At 35.2% G+C, this 25,671-nt stretch overlaps 2 protein-coding genes across 2 annotated transcripts; one reads left to right on the forward strand and one right to left on the reverse strand.

Moving 5' to 3' along the window:
- The first annotated feature begins 1,827 nt into the window (after positions 1–1,827).
- CYCD2;1 (Cyclin D2;1) lies at positions 1,828–4,375 on the forward strand. Its single transcript, XM_086568581.1, has 6 exons — positions 1,828–2,279; positions 2,606–2,692; positions 2,795–2,893; positions 3,047–3,248; positions 3,354–3,478; positions 3,592–4,375. Exons 1-6 carry the CDS (start codon positions 1,977–1,979, stop codon positions 3,835–3,837), a joined length of 1,062 nt encoding a protein of 353 aa, XP_086424707.1. The 5' UTR covers positions 1,828–1,976; the 3' UTR covers positions 3,838–4,375.
- Positions 4,376–11,011: 6,636 nt separating this feature from the next.
- On the reverse strand, positions 11,012–25,628 carry LOC147492485 (ATP-dependent 6-phosphofructokinase 5, chloroplastic-like). The gene is given in 16 exon segments (XM_086566606.1): positions 11,012–11,586; positions 12,840–12,968; positions 19,437–19,517; positions 20,693–20,797; positions 20,900–21,016; positions 21,222–21,365; positions 21,985–22,059; positions 22,187–22,288; positions 22,397–22,440; positions 22,443–22,491; positions 23,164–23,238; positions 23,240–23,266; positions 23,268–23,277; positions 24,385–24,458; positions 24,915–25,005; positions 25,297–25,628. Coding segments are annotated over 16 exon segments (1,515 nt in total). The 5' UTR covers positions 25,521–25,628; the 3' UTR covers positions 11,012–11,418.
- Between the last annotated feature and the right edge of the window lie 43 nt (positions 25,629–25,671).

The raw sequence follows: 25,671 nt of genomic DNA on the forward strand, positions 1-25,671 counted from the left end.
GGATATATACGTAGAAAAACAATGGGGAAAGTGCTAGTTTTCACAATTATCATCTTTCAAGTATAGAGCCGCGTAAATTCCATAATGGCTTAGATATTAATTAAAATTATTATTTTTTCTTGCTAACAGTTAGAAATCATTTTAATTGTACTTACTAAATAATATTTGTAATCATGGCTCAAAGTCCAAAAAAAAAAAAACAAAACAAAACAAAGAAAAAAAATAATACTATATCCCCTTGTCTAGGCTTGCAAAAATGAGGTAGAAATCCAATGCTAAATTTCATTTCGGTAAATGAAGAGAGAGTATGATAGTAATAGTATATTCGGTGAAATAATTAGTATATGTACAAATGTACAATTGTACATATGGTAGGCTGAATGTATTAGTGTTATAATAGCATTCCGTGGAAAATATACGGGAAGCTTTTTGTAGAACTTGCAGACATGCTGAGTTGTCTAATTACACGTGTCACAACCCGACGTTAAAAGATGAAGATACGCATTGGTCCATTTCATTCTTGTTTTCCCAAAATTACCCTCTACCAAACATGAAAATTCTGAAGTGTGAAAAATTGACTTGGGCACCCAATACTTAATGACCAAAACAACCTTAACATTTAACATGGTATAAAATCATTTTTAAGTCTATATGTGAATTTTTTTCCCCCAGTTCAATAATTTCCATGTTTTTCTGCAATCAATAAATGATAAAAAATAAATTCCAATTATTTATTAGGTTACATTTGCCCATCAAGAAATTCATATTTATAATTTTGTCATATTTAAAAGGATTAAAGGCCATTGCACATCTCGTCTATTCTAAATAAAGACACCATGAAAAAGTTGGATCATATGGAGGTTGAGACTAAAATAGTATGGTAAATATATTACTTGTCAACATATATTCGTATTGTTGGATTAAACACTTCGTGTGATATATACTGTTATAATTAGTAAGAGTTGAGATTAGTGATAACGTTAATTGGTGTGAAAAATACAACAACATATGAGGTTTAATTAAGCCAAATGGGAAACAATTATAAGCATTGAACACAATACACGCGTCATACTAAGACACCAAATAGCACCTAAAATATTAAAACTTAAAACTTTAGTAATTTTGAACTTTTTGAAATTTGGAGAATATTCAAATTGACAACTATGATCATTGGCCACCGAACATTCATAATCATCTTTAACAGTCTATTTCAGTGATCATTATAAGCTTAATGTCTCAAGCTAATTGAATGTCAAAATTTTGTTAAATATATATCTTTAAAAGAAAGCGAAACAAAACGAAATGATACCGTATAGAGTTGGAATTCTATTGATCCTGAATTTCCATCAGAAATAGCTGGAATTCCGGTTTCGAAAACCTGACTCAAGATAGAAAAGAAAAGTAAAAAGATGCCTATATAGCTCTATGCCTCTATCGTATAGGCGTGTGGCAGACTAGCAGGATAGCTGGCATAATAAGAATAATTAGAGTCAAAGGGGTAGTTCGGGACTAATTAGATTTCCTAGGAATATTAACAGTAAGAGATCCACACAAAAACAAAGATTTGCATTTTACATCACCAAAAACTAATTAATTTATAATATGAAAAAAATACAAATCAAACCATTTTGTTTCACGGAAAATTGTTTTGATATTTAGGGTTGGATGTAAAGCACCAATAGCCGAAACTTCCAAGGGAAAAACCACGTGGCTTGGTTTGACTAACCCTGGACTCATAGTTCTCCTCCATTTTACTTATTTTCTTGTGACTGGGGTTCACTCTCTCCCACAATCTCTCTCTTTTCCTACATATTAACCCACTCCCTTCTTTCACTCCCCTCATTCCCCTCTCTTTCCTTCTATACTCACATGAAACTTTCTCTCTCTCTCTAACATCTCAAACCATCTTACTCTTATTAAGATTGCATAGGGACTAGTTTTGAGTCAACAGGTGGAGAGTGGACAGAGAGTTGACAATGGCCCCAAGTTTTGACTGCACATCATCAAGTCTTTTGTTCTGTGCAGAAGACAACAACAGTCTTATGTGTTTTGATGATTCTGATAATGGAGTTGCTGGAGCAATAAACTATGAAGAACATTCACAAAACTTTAATCAAAATACTAGCCTTTTTTTGTTTTCTTTGCATAGTGATGAGTGTGTTGGGTTAATGGTTGAGAAAGAATCTGAACATATGCCTAGACATGATTATTTGGCAAGGTTGAAAGGTGGGGATTTAGATTTGGGTTTGAGAATGGAGGCTGTTGAATGGATTTCCAAGGTTTTTTTTTTTTTTTTTTATGAAATGGGATTTCTTTTCTATTAGATTTACGATTTATCTGAATTTGGAATTTTATGTTCTAATTTTTGAGATTTAAGTGTTCACTGAAAAGGCTTTTCGTTTTATTTTTGACTTTTGACTTTTCAGTGTTTTACTTTGAGAAATTGGATTTTGGGTTTTTCTTGTTTTACTTTTTAATTCATGATGATTATTGTGAGTTGGATTTACTGGGATCTTATTTGCACACATGAGCAAGATTTTTGCAATTTTGAGTAGGTTACTTTTTTCTCATTAGATGTCTAATGTGCTGTCCTTGATGTTAACAGGTTCACTCTCATTACAGCTTTGGACCTTTGAGTGTCTATTTATCAATTAATTACTTGGATAGGTTCTTATCAGCCTATGAACTTCCTGTAAGTTTGACTAAATTGACACTCATGAGTATATCCTTTCATTTTCACCATTTATTTATACTAATGCAACTGTCTTAATTTGTTTTTCTTGATTGTGTCTAGAAAGGTAAAGCTTGGATGATGCAACTTTTAGCTGTAGCTTGTTTATCCCTAGCAGCCAAAATGGAGGAAATTGATGTACCTCTTTCTTTAGATTTACAGGTGAAGAAAGAAAACATGTTAGATTAAATGGTATTGATTGCCGAACCAATCTGATATGTTGTTGAATTACTGTGATCACCAGTTTGAATATGTGAGATTTTACTTCACTTTCAACAAACGCATTGCCTGATATTGTTAGATTTATGTTTGTAGGTTTGTGAATCAAAATTCATCTTTGAAGCTAGAACCATACAGAGAATGGAGCTTCTTGTATTGAGCACTCTGAATTGGAGAATGCAAGCAATTACTCCATTCTCCTTCATGGATTACTTCCTTTGGAAGTTCAACGACGATCAACCTCCATTGAGATCATCCATCTCTCAATCCGTCGACATTATATTAAGTACACTTAAAGGTCTATTTCCATTTATTTTAATTGCTGTTCTATTCCAAAATGCAAGATTAAACAATTTTAATTGAGAAATGTCCTGAGCCAATGTTGGTTGGGAATTGAATGTAGGTATTGAACATTTGAACTTCAGGCCTTCTGAAGTTGCTGCAGCAGTGGCAATATCTGTACTGAGAGAAACTCAAACAGTAGATGTTGATAAGGCAACATCTTGTATCATCCAACATGTAGAAAAGGTAATTGTGGTGGACCCTTAAGAGGATTGCATATTTGTTTCATTCCTTGAATTTCGTTAGTATGCAATTTGATAAATTTAGTAATGAGGTCCCTTTTGTTTTTTCTATTGCAGGAGGGGGTGTTGAAGTGTATTAAGCTTATCCAAGATGTTTCATTGATTAGTGGAGTTATTAAGGTTACAACTGGTGCATCAGTTCCATCTGTGCCTCAGAGTCCAATTGGGGTGCTAGATGCTACTTGCTTAAGCTATAAAAGTGATGATCTAACAGTTGGGTCATGTGCAAATTCTTCTCATTCAAGTCCAGAGGGCAAGAGGAGAAAATTAAACCAGCCATCTGAAGTGGATTTTAAGTCATGAAATTAAATTCAGGTTGGTTTGGTTGAATGAGAGTTTTGGTGTGGTTGTGGAAGGTCCCCATCTCAAAGAAAAGACCAAAAAGAGTGAACAAACAAAATAATATGAATAATTCGAGTTGGGGATTTGGAATCAACAGACCTCATGCTCAAAGCATGAATGAAACAGGCACCAGGCTGTCATATATCAGCACTTTGAACAGCCTAAGAGAAGAAAGTCATTGAAGGACCAATCTGTGAGGGAGATACAGTTTGTTGTACCTTCCATCTCAAAAGATAAGAGGGAGAAAAATGAGAGGATTTTGTTGTTTTTAAATTATTTTTTAGTTTTTTTGTGAAGATTTTGAACAAAAAAAAACCATTCCCATTGAGGGAACAAAAAGAGAGCACCAAAACATTGATAGAGTAAAAGGAGGGAGTGAGGGACTAAGGACTTAAGGAGTGGGTTTTTGTTACCTTAAGTCCTAATACATCTAAGATAGTGGTTTGTTATGAATAAATAGTTTATGTTAAATTTGTTTAAAGGGATCCCCAGTTTTAAATTAGTTTCTCTTTTGGGTAGTTCTTGTGCGCTGTCAACTTTTGTTTGACTGTGTGTCTGGTATGGAATCTGAACCCTGATGGCACTCTACCTCTTCATAAAAAAAAAGAGCATTGTGAGTCAGAATGGACCTTGGGAACGCAACATAGAAACGTTTGAAGAATCTGTAGTATTTAGTGGTGAGCAGAGAGAGACTCAGAGAGGAAACAGAATAGGACCACCTCTTGGAAGTTTTAGTTTTGTAGGAAAGAAAACTATTAAAAATGATGAAGGAATTATTCCCTTCTTGTCTCTTGTTTAATCCCCTTTTAATAATATTAAGGTTCTCTGCTAAACTACTTATTATATTAGTCACTTAGATTTATTATGCAAAGTAAGATAATGGACATAGTAACATCGTACTGCAAAAATGGTGGTTTATCAGTATGTTGTGTAAATGGGCCCCAGGCCCCAGCAGACTTACAGATCTTCACATAACAAATGAGGGGCCCATTGGATTGTTAAAATGCGACGTTTGAACGCTCATTCTTTTTACCATTGGTTCGTGTTCATAGCGGTTGATTATCGGAAAAAAAAATGTTCATGGCGGTATGGCACTTGGGAATTCGGATCAGTGAGCTGAGGTTCTAATGTTCTTCCCTTTGCACTCTTTTAATTTCTCCTATCTAAAAATTAGTGTTCACGGTGGATAATAGTCACTCCTAGATATCTTCTCTGATCAACCAAAAATCATACATAAACATAAACCATATGAATTTTAAAAATATTTTCTGGCTTCAGGAATGTTAACAATAAACAATCAGATGGAACTCCAGCTACAACGTCTTGGAACTCTCTTTGTTTTCATGTATTTTGTTTTTGTGTTTTTGTTTCAATTTGTTAATAATACATATTGGCCCATTTTTTCGATAACCAGCCAAATACTTATCATTAGAGCAAAAATATTTAACAACCCGACTGAAGGTCCCTACAGAATTCTATTCTATCTCAGCAAACAAATGAATTTTGGTCTGTTGTCCAAAGAAGAAATGCTCATCTGTATATCGCTACTTTGTGAAATTGGGTGGTGCATTCTTCTGAAATAGGACGAAAGAATTTTCTATATAATTAGGCTCCAATCCAACTTAATACGATCTCTTTGGGTGATCATTTGTCCTAAGTTTTAACACAATCTCCAACCTCGTGGAATAGAAAAAACACAATCATCGGGTATCACAAGAAATGGATAGAAATGAAATCAAACCACTTTCTTTTCTGTATGCAGACAGTTATATATACATTATACATAATTTATTATAAATTTAACTGTAAAAAGATTTAGAGTAAATCACAATTCTTTATCCTTGATAAACATAAGACAATGCACTCAGCTCTCTATACATTCCAGAGGTACAAAAACAAGCCATCCACAATCTGATGTTCTCTAAATTTTTTCAACACAATCTTGAGATACAAATGCACAAAGAATAAATTTTAGAGTTTCTGAACTTTTTTCTACACTCATGAGTTCTGTAACACATTTTTACATTCTCATGTATTGACAAATGACAATGGGATAAAGTCCCGAAGGCTGAAGCTATTAATAAATTCACTCTATAACGTAGTGTTTAACTTAGCAAGTCCTTGGTGAGTTGGTGGGATCCATCAAATGCTCTAACTGGTCAGACAAATTTAATGAGATAGATAAATCAAGTGATCAACTTCTATGGAGTAATCGACAAACAGCTAAGCAAGGTTTAATAACTCTTACTTAAACTTGTAATCTCTTGTGAGTCAGTCAATAATGATATAGAATTGTCAGCATCCAATAAGATGAGATGATATGAGATGGACGAATAGAAGAAACCATGAGGGAGGACAAGAGCCTTGAAAATGTAAACCCCCCATGATATACCTTGCCAAATATATTGACCGAAACAGATGTTGCTCAGAATGAATGGCCCAAGCCTTATTTACTATTCCTATTGTCGTTTCAATTCGCTGACCACGCAGTCATCCACCACTCTCTATCATGCGTTGGCTTTTTCTAATTTCCAATGCTAGATTTACAGCAACTGCAAAACCTAGTAAGGTTTATGGCGAGAAACAGAGATGGCTATGTTGACACCCCTACCAAAAACCAAGCACCAAAATATTGAATTATGTGAATATTTTGATATATTCAAAAACTGAGATATATCAAAATATTGGAAATATCTATTTTTTTTACTAGTCAAAATTTTGTTTTGTATGTTGATATATCGGAAATATCGTCAATTATATTAGAAATATCATCAACATATCGGTCAAAGTCAACAATATTCGGTCAAAATCAACAATTTATATCGGATATATCGGTCGATATATATCATTATATCGAAAATTGCTAAATATATAAAAAAACATATTCAATATTCGGTTGAGATATATCAGATATTTCCATCTCGGTGTACAAAAAAAAAAAATATATCATTGATATCTCGGATATCTCGGCGATATTTTGGGCCTTGTCAAAAAGTACACTTTAATGGTTGGTTTTTTTGTGGAGAAGACCCTCTTGCCATGTTGATCAATATCAATTCATTTTGATATATCTAGTCTTGTCAAAAATATAAACGGTTAAAAAAATTACAAACTTCCACACAACTTTTGACAATGTTATACATACTTAAATGAGTTGATTTTTTTTTGGAGATTGTTAGTACTTTCCACTCTCAACCACTCGTGGCAGACCACGTGTCCAGACTATAAGCATGTCATGCATATAACTTAAGATCAGGTCGTCCAAACGACCTAGGAAGCGTAACCGCTGCAAACTAGTTAACAACATCATTAAGGACAGATCATTATTTCGTAACGGAAAGAGTAAAAACAATCATCAAAACAACGCAAAAGGGGATAAGGAGGCGTCTTTTCCATTCTCAAGGGGGAGGCTCACATTCTCTCCATTTCCAACTCAATCACTCAAGATGAATTACGTCTGACTTGATTCCAGTTAATTAGAGAACTAGATACGTAGGCAGCTCAGAACACCGACTTGAGTTCAGTCAAACATCTTATACAAACTCTATTTTCCGAGATTGTAAGGTCGTGACTAAAATGTACCTCTACAGATACAGAGATCATATCCATAATGGAGATATCATATCTACCAAAAATCAACCATTAAATCATTGTGTTTAGTAGAAATATGAATTCGAGGTGTCATTTAGGGGTGTCAACGTAGTCTGACCCGAAGTAAGGATATATGTAAGGTTGTATCAAGGATATATCTATTTTACTTGTGTAGGTCTTGCTTGTTTAAATATTAAACCAAGATTGAGAATGCATCGAGTATGTGAAATTTGCCCAAGAGGTAAAGAATACATTGTCCAATTAACTCGTATAGGTTTCATGGTAAAAGGCTTTAGCAGCTCTTAAATCATTAAATGGGTGGTGCTAATGTGTATGCCTCTGGTAGTTTGGTGCATAGTTTCCCATTGCTAGTTTTCTGTGGAGTGGGATCTAGACTTCCAATTGGGGCTGCCCACACAGACCTCAAATCAGTGAGTGAGTGTGAGTGTAGGTGTGTTTGACTGCACAAGACCCAAGAGAACTTTGCTAGTGTGTGGAGAGATGGAGATGGGTAAAGGCTGTAGTAAGTCAGAAGTCTCAGAAATCATTTATTTGTCTACTTCTTTGGGTTGCAAAATAGGACATGGAAAATGAGTCCTTTTATCAGACACCACATGGAGAGCGGGAACATCATAATATAATGCAACTAAGCAAGTAGAATTGTATCCAACATATAAAAGTTAAGTCATCTAAAATCTAAATACAAATTAAGGTTTGATGTATAAACTGTGGCGATATATAATTTCAACCCAAACCTTGTAACTGTTGGAAATATATTTTTCTTAGAAAAGAAAAACATATCGTCATGACTCATGTCGATATTGTATCGGATATTTCTTGCCACGAATCACGTTGTGTTGCAAGGGTTCACTAAACTATTTTGTCGAAATTAGCTCACAATGGGGTGAGCTTTCAGTGAGCCAAGTATGGTGGTTGAACTTTGAAGAGCATGCGGATCTAAGATTCAACCATGTAATTCGTGAAACAGATTCCATCTTTCCTTATAAAACATATTCGGTGATTTTGACCGAGTTACCTGGCCAAATATTGGGGGCCGCGAGATTATACTTTAAGGGAAGTATAATAGATAAGCTCATAAGCACAATGTAGAGATTATACTTTTAAGTATAATAGATAGATAAGCACAATTTATCAATATTCACACTCACATGAGTTTGGTATCTTTGACCAAGTAAGAAACCAAAAAAAAATTGCACATTTGCAGTGAAACTACAAACTAGTTTAAACTGAAAAGAGTCACTGAAAGAATATCCTCCCAATTTAGAGACTAAGGGGGTGTTTGGATCCTATTTATTTATGAGTCCGGATCTTCTCCACCCGGGTGGAAAAGATCAAGTTTTACACCTTACAAGATTTGTTTTACACGTGTCCCATCATTTAACCCCCAAAATTAATGTAGGTAACGAAGTTAAGATAAAAAAAAAAATCAGAAAAATTGCCACAAATTAGAAAAGAAAACACAACCCGCATACACTGATACACAAAACTCTTTGCCGCCTTTTGTTCTAAGCATACTGCCAGGTTGAGAAATTGGTGTTTTAGTTTCCTTCTTTTTGTCCTGGTTCATTAACTCCCCAATAGACAGAGGCTTAAAACAGACTGAAGTAGACCCATATACCAACAAGAAGGATCTTAATACGAACCATGCAACCATAATACTCTAAACCAATATATATAACACTTTTTCGATACCGAGCATTCGACTACATTGAAAGGAATTTCTGTGCATAATCAAACGTGTGAACCCAACTAAACCGAATTCAATAAACCCCTTATATGCTCTTCTCTTACAGGAAAAGTCTTATATATTTCGAAGACGAAAACGGTCTATGAAGGAAAAACCCCAACCTCACTCTATTAATTAAAGCGGCCTCTTTCTCAAAAAGGTGGGCAATACCATCAAATGATAATCATGTACCCAGACAAAGTCGTCTTCTAGGTTAATTACTTTAAGTATTTTATCAGCAAAAACCTTATTAACAGAAACATAAGCCTGCCATAATGATCTATCGAAACGACCTCCAAAATCCAGTGAAAGGGGTAACATGCAATGAAACAAATGCCAAAGTTATTGTTTACAAAAGCCATGATAATTTAGTGAAAATATCATATGGTAAAAAAGTGGCATGGGCACAATGAGTCAAGCAGGATTTGAGACACTTCGTCTTATTCACTTGGGTGTGTCTCTTCTCTTAAACAACCAACATATATAACTTCAACTTCATCATGATCATGGTTGTTCGTCGTCATCACAACTATTTGAAGATGATGAAGATAACAAACCATCTTTAAGTTGAAGTAAAAGTCCAACCTTTGTTATCAGCTTTGGCGACTAGCTCTAATGGGTAATAGATTAGCTACAATTATAGTTCTATCTCGAGGCATATTATTAGTTTTGTGTCTGAGTACTTGTAGCAATTTTTTTCTAATTTTTTTTTTTAATCTTAACTCCGTTACTGCATTAATTTTGGGGTTAAATGATGGGACATGTGTAAAGCAAATCTTGTAATGTGTAAACGTTGAGTGGAGAAGATCCAGGACTCTTTATTTATTGCTAAAAAGTGTTTATTAGTGAAAAAACATTTTTTGAAAAAATAAATGTGTTTGGTTTCTATTTTAAAAAAAATAGTTTTTCATCCAAAAAATATTTTTGGTCCCAAAACTTGTTTTATGATAATTAGGTAAAACTTGTTTTTTTAAGTTAAAAACTATTTTTCAAGGAAACACTTTTGGAGCTAAAGGCAAATGAACTCTAGGATGTTTTAGACTTTAGTGATTTATGCCATCGATTGCCAAAATATATCGGAAATATAGTGTGAAATCTGATTTGATAAAATAGCTTTTAAGAAAAGTCACAACCAAACATGTTTATTGAAAAACTGTTTTTAGAATAAATACTTTTTCATAAAAGTGTTTTTTAAGAAAAAATACTTTTTTGAAAAAATGAGAACCAAACACCCACTAACATAGAAAGCTACATGCTCGTTTTGGTATTTTGCTATGTTCGTTTCTTCATGGATTGTAGAACAGAGCCAATAACTTCTCAGCCTGCTAATTGAAAATGCAACTAATTAACGGTGTACTTAGGTATATCTGCAACAGAATAATATATATGGGAATATGCAAGTCTGCCTTTTCACTCAGTATATTACTAAGTAAGTATGCATACGTTTGTATAATTGTATGCACATTTCATTTGTTTTTGTTTCGAAATTGCTGGTTGGAAAAAATGAACACATTATGCTAATCACTTGTGCCAACATAGAGTTGATTCTGTTGGATTGTATTTGTATCTGTTTCTCCCTGCCAAATTAGCTGAAACTGATAGACTCAGTTTGGTAGGATATAATAAATTTTGGAGCATCCAACTCAAAACAGATTGGCAATGAGCTTGTGCTGCAAGGCTTTTTCACATACCAATTGGAACTGTAGACCTTAACAGGATCGGCGATCTCCACGTAGAAAACTTTGTCATTGCGGAGTAACATGCTACTGTTTGTAGTCAAATTCTCAAACATTTAAGTTGGGGTAATCAGGATAACCGCTTCATTTTTCTTCTAATACAGTGCCATATACAGAATTATCTCATTGGTAAAGTAGGACCTCTGAGCATGTATTTGTGTCAACGCCACAGTAAAATTGGATCAACATTCTTGAAACTGTTACAATTTTCTAGATACAGTGTACAACAACAGCAACATCACCTTATTCCCAGATGATTGAATGACCCTCTTGAACCTTAAGCTTCAACTGCTCTACATTTAGACACATGAACTGTGGAGGGCAGGCAAGCCCTCCTTTGTGCTGTGTTACCTCTAATTACTACTAACAGACTTGTTTATATACCTCTGAAAATATGTGCCATATCATATACCTTCTCTTGTATACAATCCCAAAGCTTCCACTAAATAGGTAACACAAAATGGACGATCAGACAAAGTCAGGCTGGCCTGTTGATGTCAAACAACGATGCCACATTCGACTATTCGGGTCCACATGCCTGGGTTGAGATATGACTTCGGGAATGGGAAGGTAAACATAGTGCGTATTACATATGCCAATTGTAATGCCACTATATCCGGCAAATGCTCCATGAACCTGCTCAAATCATGATACCAGTTTTTATGATCAATGACAAACACATTTAGACGCTAATTCAAGTTGAACAATAAATAGAAAACACAAAAGTAAGAAGGCCGGGATGGATTAATAACTAGTGCTACACAAATAATGCAAGCTACGCTCCTGGTTTTCATGTTACTGCTTCCTTGGTACTCCTAGAGCAGTCCTCACAAAATTCTATAGCAATACTGTCTAGAATGATCCTACCCTAAGTTTCCGATTAATTTCCTAAATCCCAGCACATGGATATCAAATACAGATGCAAGTGAACTGTTTGATAGGTTAATATAATGCTTCAGTTTTAGTTTTGCTTTCCTTACACGTTCTCAGGGTTTAAAAAAACGCATTGAGGTTTACCCCTCAAAGAAGGCTCAATATGATGCTAAGATGGCCAAGAGGCAATCTCAAAGAAACTGTCCTCCCGATCATCTGGATATTTAGCTTTTATGCTTTAGATTATTGCAGCCGTATCTGCATTTTTTACATTTTGTTTTTGTTTTTGTTTTTATTTTTGTTTTTCTTTTCCTATCTTGTAAGTTCATTTTCCTTCAAGTAATAAAATGGTAGGGTTTTTTTCATCCCCTAAGCCAGCCTTACAAAAAAAAGGAGTGCCTTAAGCCTTTTATGGGATAGTGCCTTCAAGCTTAAGCCTTGCATGTTTTTATATTTTTCTTTTTCCATTTCTTTGATGACTTAACCCTCATTCTTCTTTAAAGATTAAAAATTCACTATTAGGTTATGTTTGTGCACATCAAAACACCTCATTCTATTAGAAATCACAAACTTGCATCATCAAACCCCAATTTTCATCATTCTCCTTTTCCTTTTCCTTTTTAATTGGGGATGGCTTAAGCCTCAAGGGCCTTTGAGGCTAGCCTCAGACCTCACACAGCGCCTTGAGGCTTAGATGCATTCTTTTAAACACTGTGAGCTTGATATGGCCACATAAGATGCAACAGAACAATTAATACTGTGTCTAGTAATGTCAACCACTCAACCTGTATCATATGGTCTGGAAAAATTAACGATGGGCATATTTAATCTGGCAGAGGGTTCCAGAGGGTTAAAATCACTCAACCGATTGAGTTTTGGTACAGGAGAGGTGCAGGCATAACCAAGAGATGTCTTGAGAACCATGCTTGTAACATTTTATGTGGCACTCGTGCCAGGGGCCTCCTCCAATCCTAAACCAACTTTTACTCTAAGATCATTACAAAAGTGAGACTTACAGCATTTTGTCCTAGAACAGTGCACAAGATGCCATCAGACGCATTTGCACGACATGCACGAATCATGTAAGTGGGATCAATGTATTTCACGTCACCAGGGACATTAATCTCTTTAAAGTGCTTCTTTATCTGTGACAAACAAATACAAAACTTATCAATAATGTAAGGTGGAACACATTAAAGAGAATCAACAATGCCCATGTATGACATTCAAAGCTAATAACACTCGCAGGATTAATACTGTTGAATACAGATACAACAAGGTATATTCAAGGGGCAGCGGATCTAAGATGGACAAGCACATGCAGACCTCAGATCGGATATATCTTTCGGACATGTTCCTTCATGTTAATTCTGGACTAGAGACTTAAAACAGTGTCCACTCTAGTTAAGGCCTATGATGGTGCTTGACTAAAGAGGTTTTTTTTGTTTACACTGTGTTGTATAGTACAAAATTTATGTTGCAAGATACATCTAGGATGTTTATATGGGAGGGGCTTTAGTTAATAAACAGTACAAGACAAAGATAAGTTGAGCAGAACTCCAATAAAAGCTCGAAAAAATACTAAAATAACAAGCTAAGAGCATCTTTAGCAGTGATATCAACCTAGCATCAAAACACCAAATTCTTAAGAATTTGGTGTTTTTTCAACTTCAGGAGAACTACATGTTGATGAAAACACCAAAAAAACACCAAACCAAACACCAAATCGACCAATATTTGGTTCCAGGTTTGATGCTGTATCAAATCACTTACGTGGTTGTAGGAACACCGCGCGGTTTTGCCAAAACCGCGTGGGCTTGGGCTGCTAAATGAGCTTCTATGACACGGTTTTGCCAAAACCGCGCGGTTTTCCTAAAACCGCGTTCTCTCAATTACAACAACGGCCAAAAAACAACGGCCAAAAAACGGCTATATCTTTCTAACCCTATAAATTGAAACACTCACCCCATATTTTTACACTCACTTCTTTTCTCTACTCTCTACTCTTTACTCTCTATTCTTAAAACAACAATGAGTCAAGAACCAAAATCAAAATCAAGAGGGGCTTCATGGATACAAGAAGAAGATATTGCTCTCACCAATAGTTGGCTACAAGTTAGTCAAGATGGTGTAGTAGGAAATGAGCAAAAGTCGAACGATTTTTGGGCTAGAATTCTAAATGCATTTCATGCAAATTTAGGAAGAATGACCGAACGCAACTTGACGGGTATGAAACACCGTTGGTCTATTATTCAAGCTAATATCAACAAGTTTCATGCTATTCTTTCTAAAATTCAAGCATCTCCTCCAAGTGGCTATAATGACAATATGATGGTAAGTATTTACTTTTTATTTGTTATTTTGATTAACAAATACATTTTTCAATTCTAATTTAATTTTTGCTTAATTGGTAGGTTGAGGAAGCAATAAGTGCATATGCGATGCATAATGAGGTTTGGAAGTGGATGCAATGCTATAATATGGTGAAAGACTCACCCAAATGGAAGAGACTACAGTTGAGAAATAATTTGCATCCCACCAAAAAGTCGAAGTCAAACAGTGGGGAAGGAGGTTCATCAATTCCAATATCAACTGCGACAACTCAATCAATGGATTATGATCCACACCAAGTTCATGGGCTTGAAGATAGACCTCTTGGAAAGAAAGAAGACAAAAAACAGAAGGCAAAAAGATAAAGAAGAAGGTGATTCTAAAGTGGAGGAATCCGCTAAGAAACTTGATGCTTCTCTGATGGAACTTTCTAAAACCACCAAAAATGCTATGAATTGGAAGCTCAAAGACAGTTGAAGAAAGATGAGATGGAATTGAAAAACTTCAATTGAAGAAAAGTTCGATGGATTGGAAGCTTCAAACCAAAAGAAAAACTTCAATTGAAGAAAGATGCTCCGAAGTTCGAGAAGAAGAAAATGATGCGAAAATATTAGGAATGAAATTAGAAGGATTACCCAAAGACGAAATAAATTTGGCAACTCAAAAAAGGGCGAAATTTTACAAAAATGAAGAATCGACTTGGCAATATCAATCGGTAGTAGTCAAAGTAGTGCATTGTCTAAATTTGAGTTTATATGTCTTTTAATTTGAGTTTGTATGTTTTTTAATTTGAGTATTTTAATTTGTCTTTTAATTTATGTCTTTTAATTAATGACGTACTTTAATTTAAGTTTGTATTTTAATTTTAATTAGAATGTACTTTAATTGAATATTTTCTTTTAATTTAAAGTTGATACATTTTATCATTCTAAAAAAAATTTGTATTTTCAAAATTCTCATATACAAAAATCCTTTCATAAAACCACAAATACATAGAAATTGAAACGATAAATAAACACAAAGTCTAAATGAAGTGCAAATAAAAATAGAAATCAAGTCCGCCCACGCCTACTCCACAAATACTCTACCAAGTCATTCTTCAATCTATCATGAACAACTTTTGAATGAACCCTCTCGACGCCAGATGCCCAACGAGAGAGAACAAAGTGGCGTTGATCTTCAGGAGCACCTTCTCTACTTGGTATTTCCAAATCGGGGAATATCGCGGGGATATCCGTTTAGCGTCATCTTCCACAATCATATTGTGTAAAATAATGCAAGCCCTCATAACAGTAGCCATATTCTCCAAATACCATAACCTGCACGAATTCGCTAAAATAGCCCAACGCGACTGTAATATACCAAACACCCGCTCTATGTCTTTTCTAGCGGCTTCTTGCTTCTTTGCAAAATGTTTGTCTTGTGCAATAGTCGGTTTAGCAATCGTTTGAATCAATGTGGCATAATTAGGATAAATACCGTCCAGCCAAGTAATAACCCATATCATAATGATGGTCATTCCGGTGTAGTTACAAGGAATAGCTTCATCATTGACTATATCATCAAATATTGGTGAGCGGTCAAGCACATTAAGATCATTGTGAGAACCCGCCATTCCAAAAAAGCATGCCAAATCCATGCATCCACGATCGCATTAACCGCCTCCAAAATCATCTGTTGGTTTATGCTTATGGCCGGTGTGAGACCCTTTGCACGCCGGATGGGCAATTCTTCCATTGCCGGTGCATGCAATCAATGCTTCCTAACATTTCGAGGCCATCCGCGTTCTCGACGGACTCTTTAAGCAAACGTTGAATATTTGCAAAGCATTTGGTTTCATGCAAGTATTCACCTCCAAAATTCTAATAATTCCATCACAGAAATAGCACATGCATTCATGAGCAGTTGGCTCAAAGAACATGTAACATATCATCTACTAGATCGGCAATCCCATAAGCAAGCATTCAGTATAGCAAAGAATTACTTTTATTTTTGGGTTAATCCCAAACTTACCCGCGACAATTAACTTTTTGTTGAAAATATGGTACATTATGATTAAGATGATTGAAAATACGAGTAAATAATGACTGACCCATACCTAAATTAGCGCCGAAAGTCGTGGTCACTTAAATATAGGATTTCGCCCGAAGAAGTTAGCATTTACACGAGCGGTGTTGCCTCGCAGATCGACGAGGCTTATATTTTCTTCCTTTCTTCGAACCACCATGTGGTCTATAAGAAGACTCCGCTTCTTGCCGACACAATAAAATCAGACGATGTCGAACCAAAGGTAGAGCAATAGCCACTAATTTACGAGTTTTAACTGCAGTGTTATCATTTGAAGAGCTCGAGCTTGATGAAGAATCAGAAAAAGATGAATCAGAAGAAGATGAATGATCCATTGAAAAAATCTTCAAGAGTTTTGGTAGTGTTTTTTTTTTTTTTTGGCTCAAGGAGATGAGTTTAGATGAGAGGGAACATGAAAAATGAAGAGAACATCGCAAAACCAAGAAAGTTAAATGGTTATAGCACGCGGTTTCTGGAAAACCGCGCGGTTTTGGCAAAACCGCGTGGGCTTGGACTTGTAAGATGGGCTTTTATGGAGCGGTTTTGGCGAAACCGCGTGGGCTATATGGCGCGGTTTTGACAAAACCGCGTAGTTGCTTGGTGTTTTTTTTATGTTGCTCCTAAAGTTGCTTGGTGTTTTTTTGGTTTGGTGTTTTTTTTGTTCAAAATTTTGGTGTTTTTTGTTGCTCTCCTAAAGATGCTCTAAGAAACTAGATATTTCTAGGAAATGAAGTATTTCTTCATGGCACTAGAAGAAGTCTCCCCATGGCTGTAATTTTATCAAATATCTATGGAGATGCTCCGACTTTCTTCAAATGAAGACAGTATAGAATAACGTATGATGCTTTTAATTTTTTAAATGTATAATTTTGAGTCTCATTAATTTGCAAACGTCTATTGAATTTTTCTTTTTCCTCAAATTTCCCAATGTTTCCAAAGGAATGCAACTTGTCAACATTCCAGAAACAATATAATTCAAAGTTTCCATCTTTCATGAAGCATGAGAAACAGATCTCATAGGCAAAACACCAATCATAATTCAACATGAGGAACCCATGCATAATTCAGCACATTCCTCATTCAGTATTGCAATAAAATATAAGCCTCATGCAAGTTTATTGATCTTCATTTTGTGTTATGTATTGAGACTAGAAAATGGCAATGTGCTTATAGCCACCAAGCCACCCTACTACAACCCACTAAAGAAGACAATTGAAGAATCTACACAAGACTTTATGCTCATGACTTTATGACTTCTTTAACACTTTGTTTTCTTGTATATTAACTTCATTAGTTGTATGCTATATAAAGGACGTTACCCATATGTAAACATCTATCCAAGTTATCAATAATATTTCCATTTATTAGAAACTTAACATGGTATCAGAGCCACTGGTTTCTAAGAGGTCTCAGGTTCAACTCTTATCAGAATTTCCATTTATTAGAAACTTAACATGGTATCAGAGCCACTGGTTTCTAAGAGGTCTCGGGTTCAACTCTTACCAGGTGAAGATGTCCAGTCCTTCTACTTATGTATTTCTAGCGTGTCCCGTTGAGGGAGAGTGTTGACATTATATGAGCCTCTAGTATATAATAATAGAGTTTACCCTTCACATAAGTTCGAGCTTATGGAGAAATTTGCAATTTAACATGGAATCAGAGCGAGTGCTCTTTTGAGAGCACTTTTTTGGTGGCCTTCTTTCACCGGCGACGGGCACTCTTAGTCCACCCTTCTTGTACATGCTATTTTTTTATTTCTCGGTTCATTATTGTGAGATCCGTTCTCTTTCCGCATCTGCGATTCTTGTCTAATCTGTCTTGAACACGTAATCTACTTGCTTGCTTCTACATGATCTTTGTTGTCGGAACCACCTTTCCTTCTACATGATCTCATTATAGGATGCATCTGGTGTTGCTGCATCTTTAGCCATCCTTCATAATATTTTATCAATTTCCATCTTGTTGTCTATATCTTCAGTCATCCATATGTGGTTTCATTTTGTCATATGAACGTGCTTCTCTTGCACCATGTTCATCAACGACTTTTCCAGTTTTTGTTAATCTCTTTGCTGCTGTAATTCATTCAAAATGGGTAAATCCTTTAGCAAGTGGAAACTATCCCATCACCACTTTGCTCACCCTTTGTCCAAGATAGCAATATCTTGCTAGTGATACCCTATCTTAGTGATTTGCTTTAATGCCTATTCCAATGCATACCCAAATCCCAAGTCCAATTTTCTTCTCAAAAGAATAATTATTCTTGTTTTCCATGACCAATGAATAAGTCCATAGTGGCTGGCTTAGCATTGAGTCAAGTATAGTCTAAGCCTTCGGAGGCCTTACAATCAAATCTTTCTTTCAGATTAATTTCCGGCATGTTACGGTTTAGTCAAAACCATTAAGCCTCTACAATCAAATCTTTCTTTTGGATTCATGTCCGACATGTTACGGTTAAGTCAAAGCCGTCCCAAGTATCTGATCTTCCAATCATTTGTTTCATTACATTTCAATTATTCAATGTGATGAGTTAACATCTTGCTGAAGCCCAAGTGGCACAACATTTTTTTGTTGAGGGCGTCGTGGAAGTTGAGCCTCTGGCTACTTCTAATTATTAGGTTGAGCATGTTGCTCCCTCACTTTCATTTGGGTACTTAATGAAGTTAATATCTCATGAGTTGACATCTAATCCACACATGGCGTTTTCAACAACACTTCTTTCACCAAGAAAGGCATCAATGGTTTTTCAGCATTCTCAAGATGGATGTCCAACAAAGAACTAATACACAACAATTTATGCTTCAATCTCATGCTAATCTTCAATCACCATGAGATTGAGGGAGAGTATTGAGACTAGAAAATGGCAATGTGCCTACAACCACCAAGCCACCCTACTGCTGTATCTGCAGCCCACTAAAGAAGACAATTGAAGAACCTACACAAGACTTTATGCTCATGACTTTATGACTTCTTTAACACTTTGTCTTCTTGTATATTAACTTTATTAGTTGTATGCTATATAAAGGACGTTAAACATCTATCCAAGTTATCAATAATATTTCCATCTGTTAGAAACTTAACATTATGCGCAAGCTGTGTTCATCAAGAAATTATGTGGGCACTCAACAGACGTTATGTCATAATGCAGAAAACCATTTGCTTAGATAAAATAGTACAAGTAATTCTAGAAGCATGGCACAAAAAATGCAGACACAAACCTCCTGTTGAATATGAACTCCAATATCTCCGAGTATAATATTTCCAGATGCGTTTCTAGCGTTAGTCCTCTCAATGAGATTCTGCAGCACCAAGCAAGACTAGATTACAACAAACATCAAATCATAACCTATATCTTAGAAGTGTTATTTCCCCCAAAGCTCTTTGGAATAAATTTGAGTTCTAAGGGACATTTTCTGAGAAGATTTAAGGGTGGACCAATGCGGATATTACCCATGCTTCAAATATTGTTACAATCACGTACATAAAATTATGCATCACATAGTTTCATGCAGATCGTCACTTCAATCTGTGGATGTCTGGATTTACAATTGGTCGGTGGGTGGTAAGCATGTGTAGCACAACACCATCGGGTTGGAGAAACATGAATGAGCATGTCTGGCCAACCAACACGGTTTTATCCCATTTTCCTTTGACGCCTTTGGCTTTTACTATCGGAGTCTGTACAACTCTTCTAGAGACTACTAGATAGCTACGCAATGATTGCTGGTTCTAACGAATATGTCTAAAAGGTTCAAGTTTGCTCTTCAAAAAGAACTTGCGGAGCGTCCTTGCCCTATAATTTTGTACAATCTCTCATGAATAATTTTGTATAATTTTAGTCCGAAGTTTTCAAAATTAACATAAAGGTAAAGTGTTTATGGCCAAATCCTATATGAAGAAATCAATCCAACTAGGAATTATAAACCTACTAAAACTAGATAACTTAATGGACAACTGAATAAAATTTGAAAGATATTAGTTATACTAATTAGCATGCATGGTTCACATACACGACACATGCGAGCTAAAGACGTCCACATCATGCAAGCAACATCGGTCTCTTTCCTTTCTACGTTTCAGTCACATCCAGACTTTTCAATTATTCCTTAACTATTTCTTCATTCTTTTTAAATTTCCTAACAATCATACCACAACATGTAAACAATCACATGCCACAATGAGATACAAAATTCAACTGGTTCACCCTATGGGCTAAACCTAGAAGCACAAAAGGATATATAGAAAATATTGTCACAAGAAGAAGCACTCGAACAAAGTACTGTCCTTACTACACGACATACAGAATGCAAAAACCATCTTTCATATGCAAAATGAATGACGTACTCTTGTTGTAGATATAACGCTGCAATCATGGAATAAGGGAAAATGTAACAAATATTCAATTGCAAACAACTAATTATAAATGATACATATTCTTGATGTACTAAGACGTAAATGGATAAACACTGCTTACTTGGCCAGCTCCCTCAGCTACACATACTACAGCCAACCCCTTTTTCTCAATAAGATACTCTAGATGCTTCAACACACCATGAGGACCATGTAAATGAAAAGGTACCTTAAAACAAGATGGAAATATAAATAATCTTTCATCAACAAGATTGAATATTTGAGACAAGTGTGAGTAAATCAGTGATCTACAAATATATTGTTAATGCACCTCAGGGATCAAACAAATATCAACTTGTCCACTAGCTAGTGAGGCGTGCATAGCTATAAATCCACTATCTCGGCCCATCAGTTTTACAACGCCAATACCATGATAAGCACTATGTGCCTGTTATAATTCAGAAGGAAAAAGAATAATAGGGATTAAACATAAACAAGAACGAAGACAGGAATCGGTATAACATAAACATACACAAGAGCTTCTAGCTCAATTGGTTGTGTACCCCTCAAAAGAAGGCACTATGTTCAGGAACGAAGAAGGCAACTCAAAACAGGTGATATGCAATAATCGATAAAGCCGTACAATGTTGTACCTCAATGTAAGCAGAATTTATTGCTCTTTGTGCTTCCTCTACAGCAGTGTCAAAACCAAAAGTCTTATCCATCAGTAGAATGTCGTTGTCAATAGTTTTGGCACGCCAACAACAGCGACTCTTATCTTCCTCGTAAATGCGACACTAACAAGTTAAGACAATATCAAATAAGTCTTCACTAAGAGTTTACAGGGACATCTCTGTGAAGAACTAATCAAGTATTTAACTGTTCAAATTCTAGCATTAACTTATTCACGTTTACCAATATTTCTTCTGTTTATAGCAAAATATGTGTGTGTGTGCAAACAAGAACTAAAGGAGATAATAACAATCAAAAGTGGTGACTTCCAAAATACTTGTGTAATTTCATGTCATATCAACAAAATATACATTTGAAAAACATCAACAATTAAGAAAAAGGGAAAAGAACATAGAAGAAAAAGGCCATGCAGATTGCAGATAAATAGAATCACATGATAGTATGTAAAACTAGCAGAAGAGAGATGGTTTTATGAAACAGTTATTATTGACTATTCAGAATATAATGAAACCTCCAGTATAGAAAATCTTTTTTAACAGGACCTTTGCTGAGTCCTGATAATAGATTGAATAAAGAAAGTAAAACTTTTTCTCAAGTTCAAGTAGTTCTTGGTTTAAACTTTAAATACATCTACCATAAAAAAAAACTTTAATACATTCATGTTGGCATTACTTTTTAATGTTCATCTACTGCAACTATGGAGTGATCAGGAGATTCAACTACCTCATTGTGTATTTCATTAGCACCGGCATGAGTGCCATTTCCTCCCAAGACAAAGAGCATGTTGATTCCTCTTTTCTGATATCATTTGCAATTACATCTGTCAGAACATCTTATACCTCCAATCAGGAGTGAAGTTATAAATTAGCAATTTTCTGGAATTTTTAAATAGAAGGCGCCATAATGGAAAAGTTCAACAGCATACCTGCAAGCTGTCTACAATGTCACTAACACTTGGACCTCCACGTGAAACTCCTAATATGCTTCCACCAGAAAGATGAACATTTTCAACTACATTCCGGGAGAGCTAAAATCAACGAAAGATAAAATACAATTTGATAAAATACTCTTGGAATAAATTCATGAAATCTGGAGAGCATACACAACTAATAAGCTCTGAAATTAAAGTATGTACCGTTATTTCGAATTGCGTCATCGAAAAAAATCCTCGAAAACCAAAGGGATCCCCACAATCTTTTTAACTCCATATATTTCAAGTGTAATTACTATCTGCAGCATAAGTACGTATGTGAAAATCATTCTGTACCAGTGCTTTCCTTGGTCTTAGAAAGCGTTTACCAAACCTTAAACGGGAAACAATTCAACAGTTAGACTGAGTAGGTTAAAATGATTTCATTTAATTTATTTCAAACAAAATTTCCAGGTTGACCTTCAGTTATTCCAGTATTCTAATTAAATACAACCCAAGAGGATCACTAATCACTCAATCTTCTTCACCAGAAGTAATCCCTTCCTTATAAGGTTCAACTGACTTTTGAACCAAAGCACAGAAGTACATTGTGCTCGAACTTTTACAGACTTGCCAAACTCGAAAAATAAAAAGTTAAGAAGTGCATATGCTTAAGTGGCTCCAACTCAAGTTTCATCGTCAAGAATAAAAAATGAAAAGAAAGGAAAAGGAAGCTAGTCCTTTTATTTTCTGAATATCTTGCAGCAATAAAGGTCAATCAAATGAAGTTTTGAGAATGGGGAAGTACATCTAAGTATCTCATGATGGAAGGACTTTTCCAATAAGTGTCATCATGCAGGTACAAAAAAAAATGTGCTCAGTTAATAAAACTACCAGTCTACTCTGACCAACATTAGATACAAAGAGATACAGACTTCATCACACAATATGAAAATCATTCATGTCTAAGATTATGCCAATGTTGTTATAACCTGTCTAATAACATCATTTAGACGGGACAGAGGCCTCCGCCAAGTCAAAATCGCAGCATTCACTTCCTCTGGTTTTAAAGTATATTTTCTCCCTCGGTCCAGCCACGATGAATCCTATGAGTTCAGATGAATATTTATTAGAAAATGCAAACAACTATAAAACCCGCCATGGATATGTGTAAGTATCGAAATCACAATTTAATCTTGACTTCAATTACGAAATTCATAGCATGACATTGTTGAACTAAAAAGTGCTAGATAACAAAATAAGAGTAACTTTAGTGTTCCTGACATTTCCTGATCACAGGGGGAAGAATCATAATAAGAAGATGAGCGGGCGGCACAATGCATTCAAAGAGGAACTCAAATATCAGAAGCAGGTGTGCTGCCCTGGTAACAGCCAGTTTAAGGGGTGGATAAAGACTTTGGACAAAATAAGATATGACCAAGAATATTACACAGGCTTAGGAAGGTGAAAAGCCCAATGCGTGGACAGGAATTCTAGGATTGGAACTCTGACTCTTCTGGGGAGAATGAGGTCCTGATGAGCTATTTTTGCAGTTTGTATGGAACATCGCATGAGAACCACATGACCATGCGATTCCTTTTGGGAACAGCTGGCAATGTGGCACCTAGAAAGTACTAAACTGAAGTATGTAGGGAACTGGTACTCGGGACTCAGGAGGCACACACATATTTTCATTGAACAAGTATCCCAACAAATGACAATCCCTACAGACATGTGCCTCTGTCTCTATGAGACATGTTCTTAGATGAAACATCTGTAACCTACAACACTACTTGCAGAAACTTATTGAAGAAATGGATGAAATGGCTGGGGATATATCGATAATATTCTAGAATAATGGTCTAGAACTCTAGATTAGGACATTCTAGAATATTGGAGATCCTAATCCCAATCATTTCTTGATTTGATTATGCTTTGATTGATCTTGTTATTTTAGTTTCCTTACTAGGTTTATTGGACTATATATCTTTATAAATCCACTTAAGGGATTGATGTTATCATCATTTTCACAATACTAAAAATCCTATATAATTAAACTCATTGAAACAGAGGAAAGGTCTATAACATTTCCTTGTTGCGGCAAAACAATTCGATAAATTTCAATATTGAAAAAAAAAAATCCATATAAGTAACCCACTAGAGTTCATTTATCTCAATAATAAAACATTTAAAGAAAAAGTTGATATATGTACCATTGCTCTAACCAAGTACAATCATCATCAACACACTCGGCACCAGCAGAGTCAGGTGAGGCAAAACGTATGACCTGACAGGTTGACACAAAAAAAGAACATAAAAAAATTCAATAAAATAAAAGCCTCAGAATATTAGCTAACAGAATCCGATTTAATCATGCAAACCTTCTAAGGAGTTTAAGGAGAAGTATTAACCTGCTTCTAATAAGAATCTCACTGACAGTTTCTTAAAATCCTCATTCCTGACAGGATATATATTTTCAACTAAATAATCTCACTGCACGGGCCTGGGCCTCTGCGTCAGCCCATGGATTAATCCTATCTATTACTTTGTTGTTTGCATAATCCTAAGTCCTAATAACAATCTCAAACACATGGAAACACCTATTTTGTTTTTTTAAGTTGCCTAACACCAAGGGCGAGTGGGTAACCTAGCTAAAATCTTTAAATAATCTTAAATAGGTTGATAAATTTATATAAGAAAGTGCATATATAGATGTATGTTGTAGTGGTTAGTGAAAGAATACCTTAAGTAAAACTTTGTCATCATTGTGTACATATCCATTCCATTTTTCGTCTGATGGATATCCATCCACAAAACCATCTGTTACTGGACGTCTGTAAAACCAAAACAAAAAATAACTCAAACATATAGTTGCATGATTGCATCAAATTAAACATCACTCACCTAATTCAAAACGTGAGTTCCTTGAATGAAACTTTAAAAAGAATGAAAAAAGTCAACTTCTCATGCATCCTCTCATCTAATCTCTCACACTTGATCATTTTAATTATTTCTTATTATATAGTCATTCAACCAATAATATCATGTGAATCACACCCATATATATACAAGCAAAATTAAAAAAAATAAAAAGAAAACTGTTTGTGATGATAGAGATTACCAACCTGCTTTTAAGACAGAAAGTAGATGGCATTGGAGCATCATGAGCAAAGACATCAGTAATATGAGGAATGCAGAATCTCCTATCAAAATCTTCTTCCACAGTCTTCTTCTCAGAACATATAACTTTCTGAACACGTTTCCAATAACTTGGAAAAACCAAACCAGAAAGAGTCGAAAAACGAGGTGATGTACTCCTTAAACATATACTTGGTGATATAAGTTCCATTGAAGAAGAAAGAACTAGCTAGAAGAGTTTTTGGCTTAATGTTTTTAAAGCTTATTAGAAGAAAGAGAGAGAGAGAGAGAGTTGAGAATGAGACAGAGTATGGAAGGTGAACTTAACGGGCAATTCAAAGTTGAAATGAAGGGGTAGATGG

This window comes from Coptis chinensis, chromosome 6 (genome assembly GCF_015680905.1).
Source record: "Coptis chinensis isolate HL-2020 chromosome 6, ASM1568090v1, whole genome shotgun sequence".
NCBI lineage: Eukaryota > Viridiplantae > Streptophyta > Magnoliopsida > Ranunculales > Ranunculaceae > Coptis > Coptis chinensis.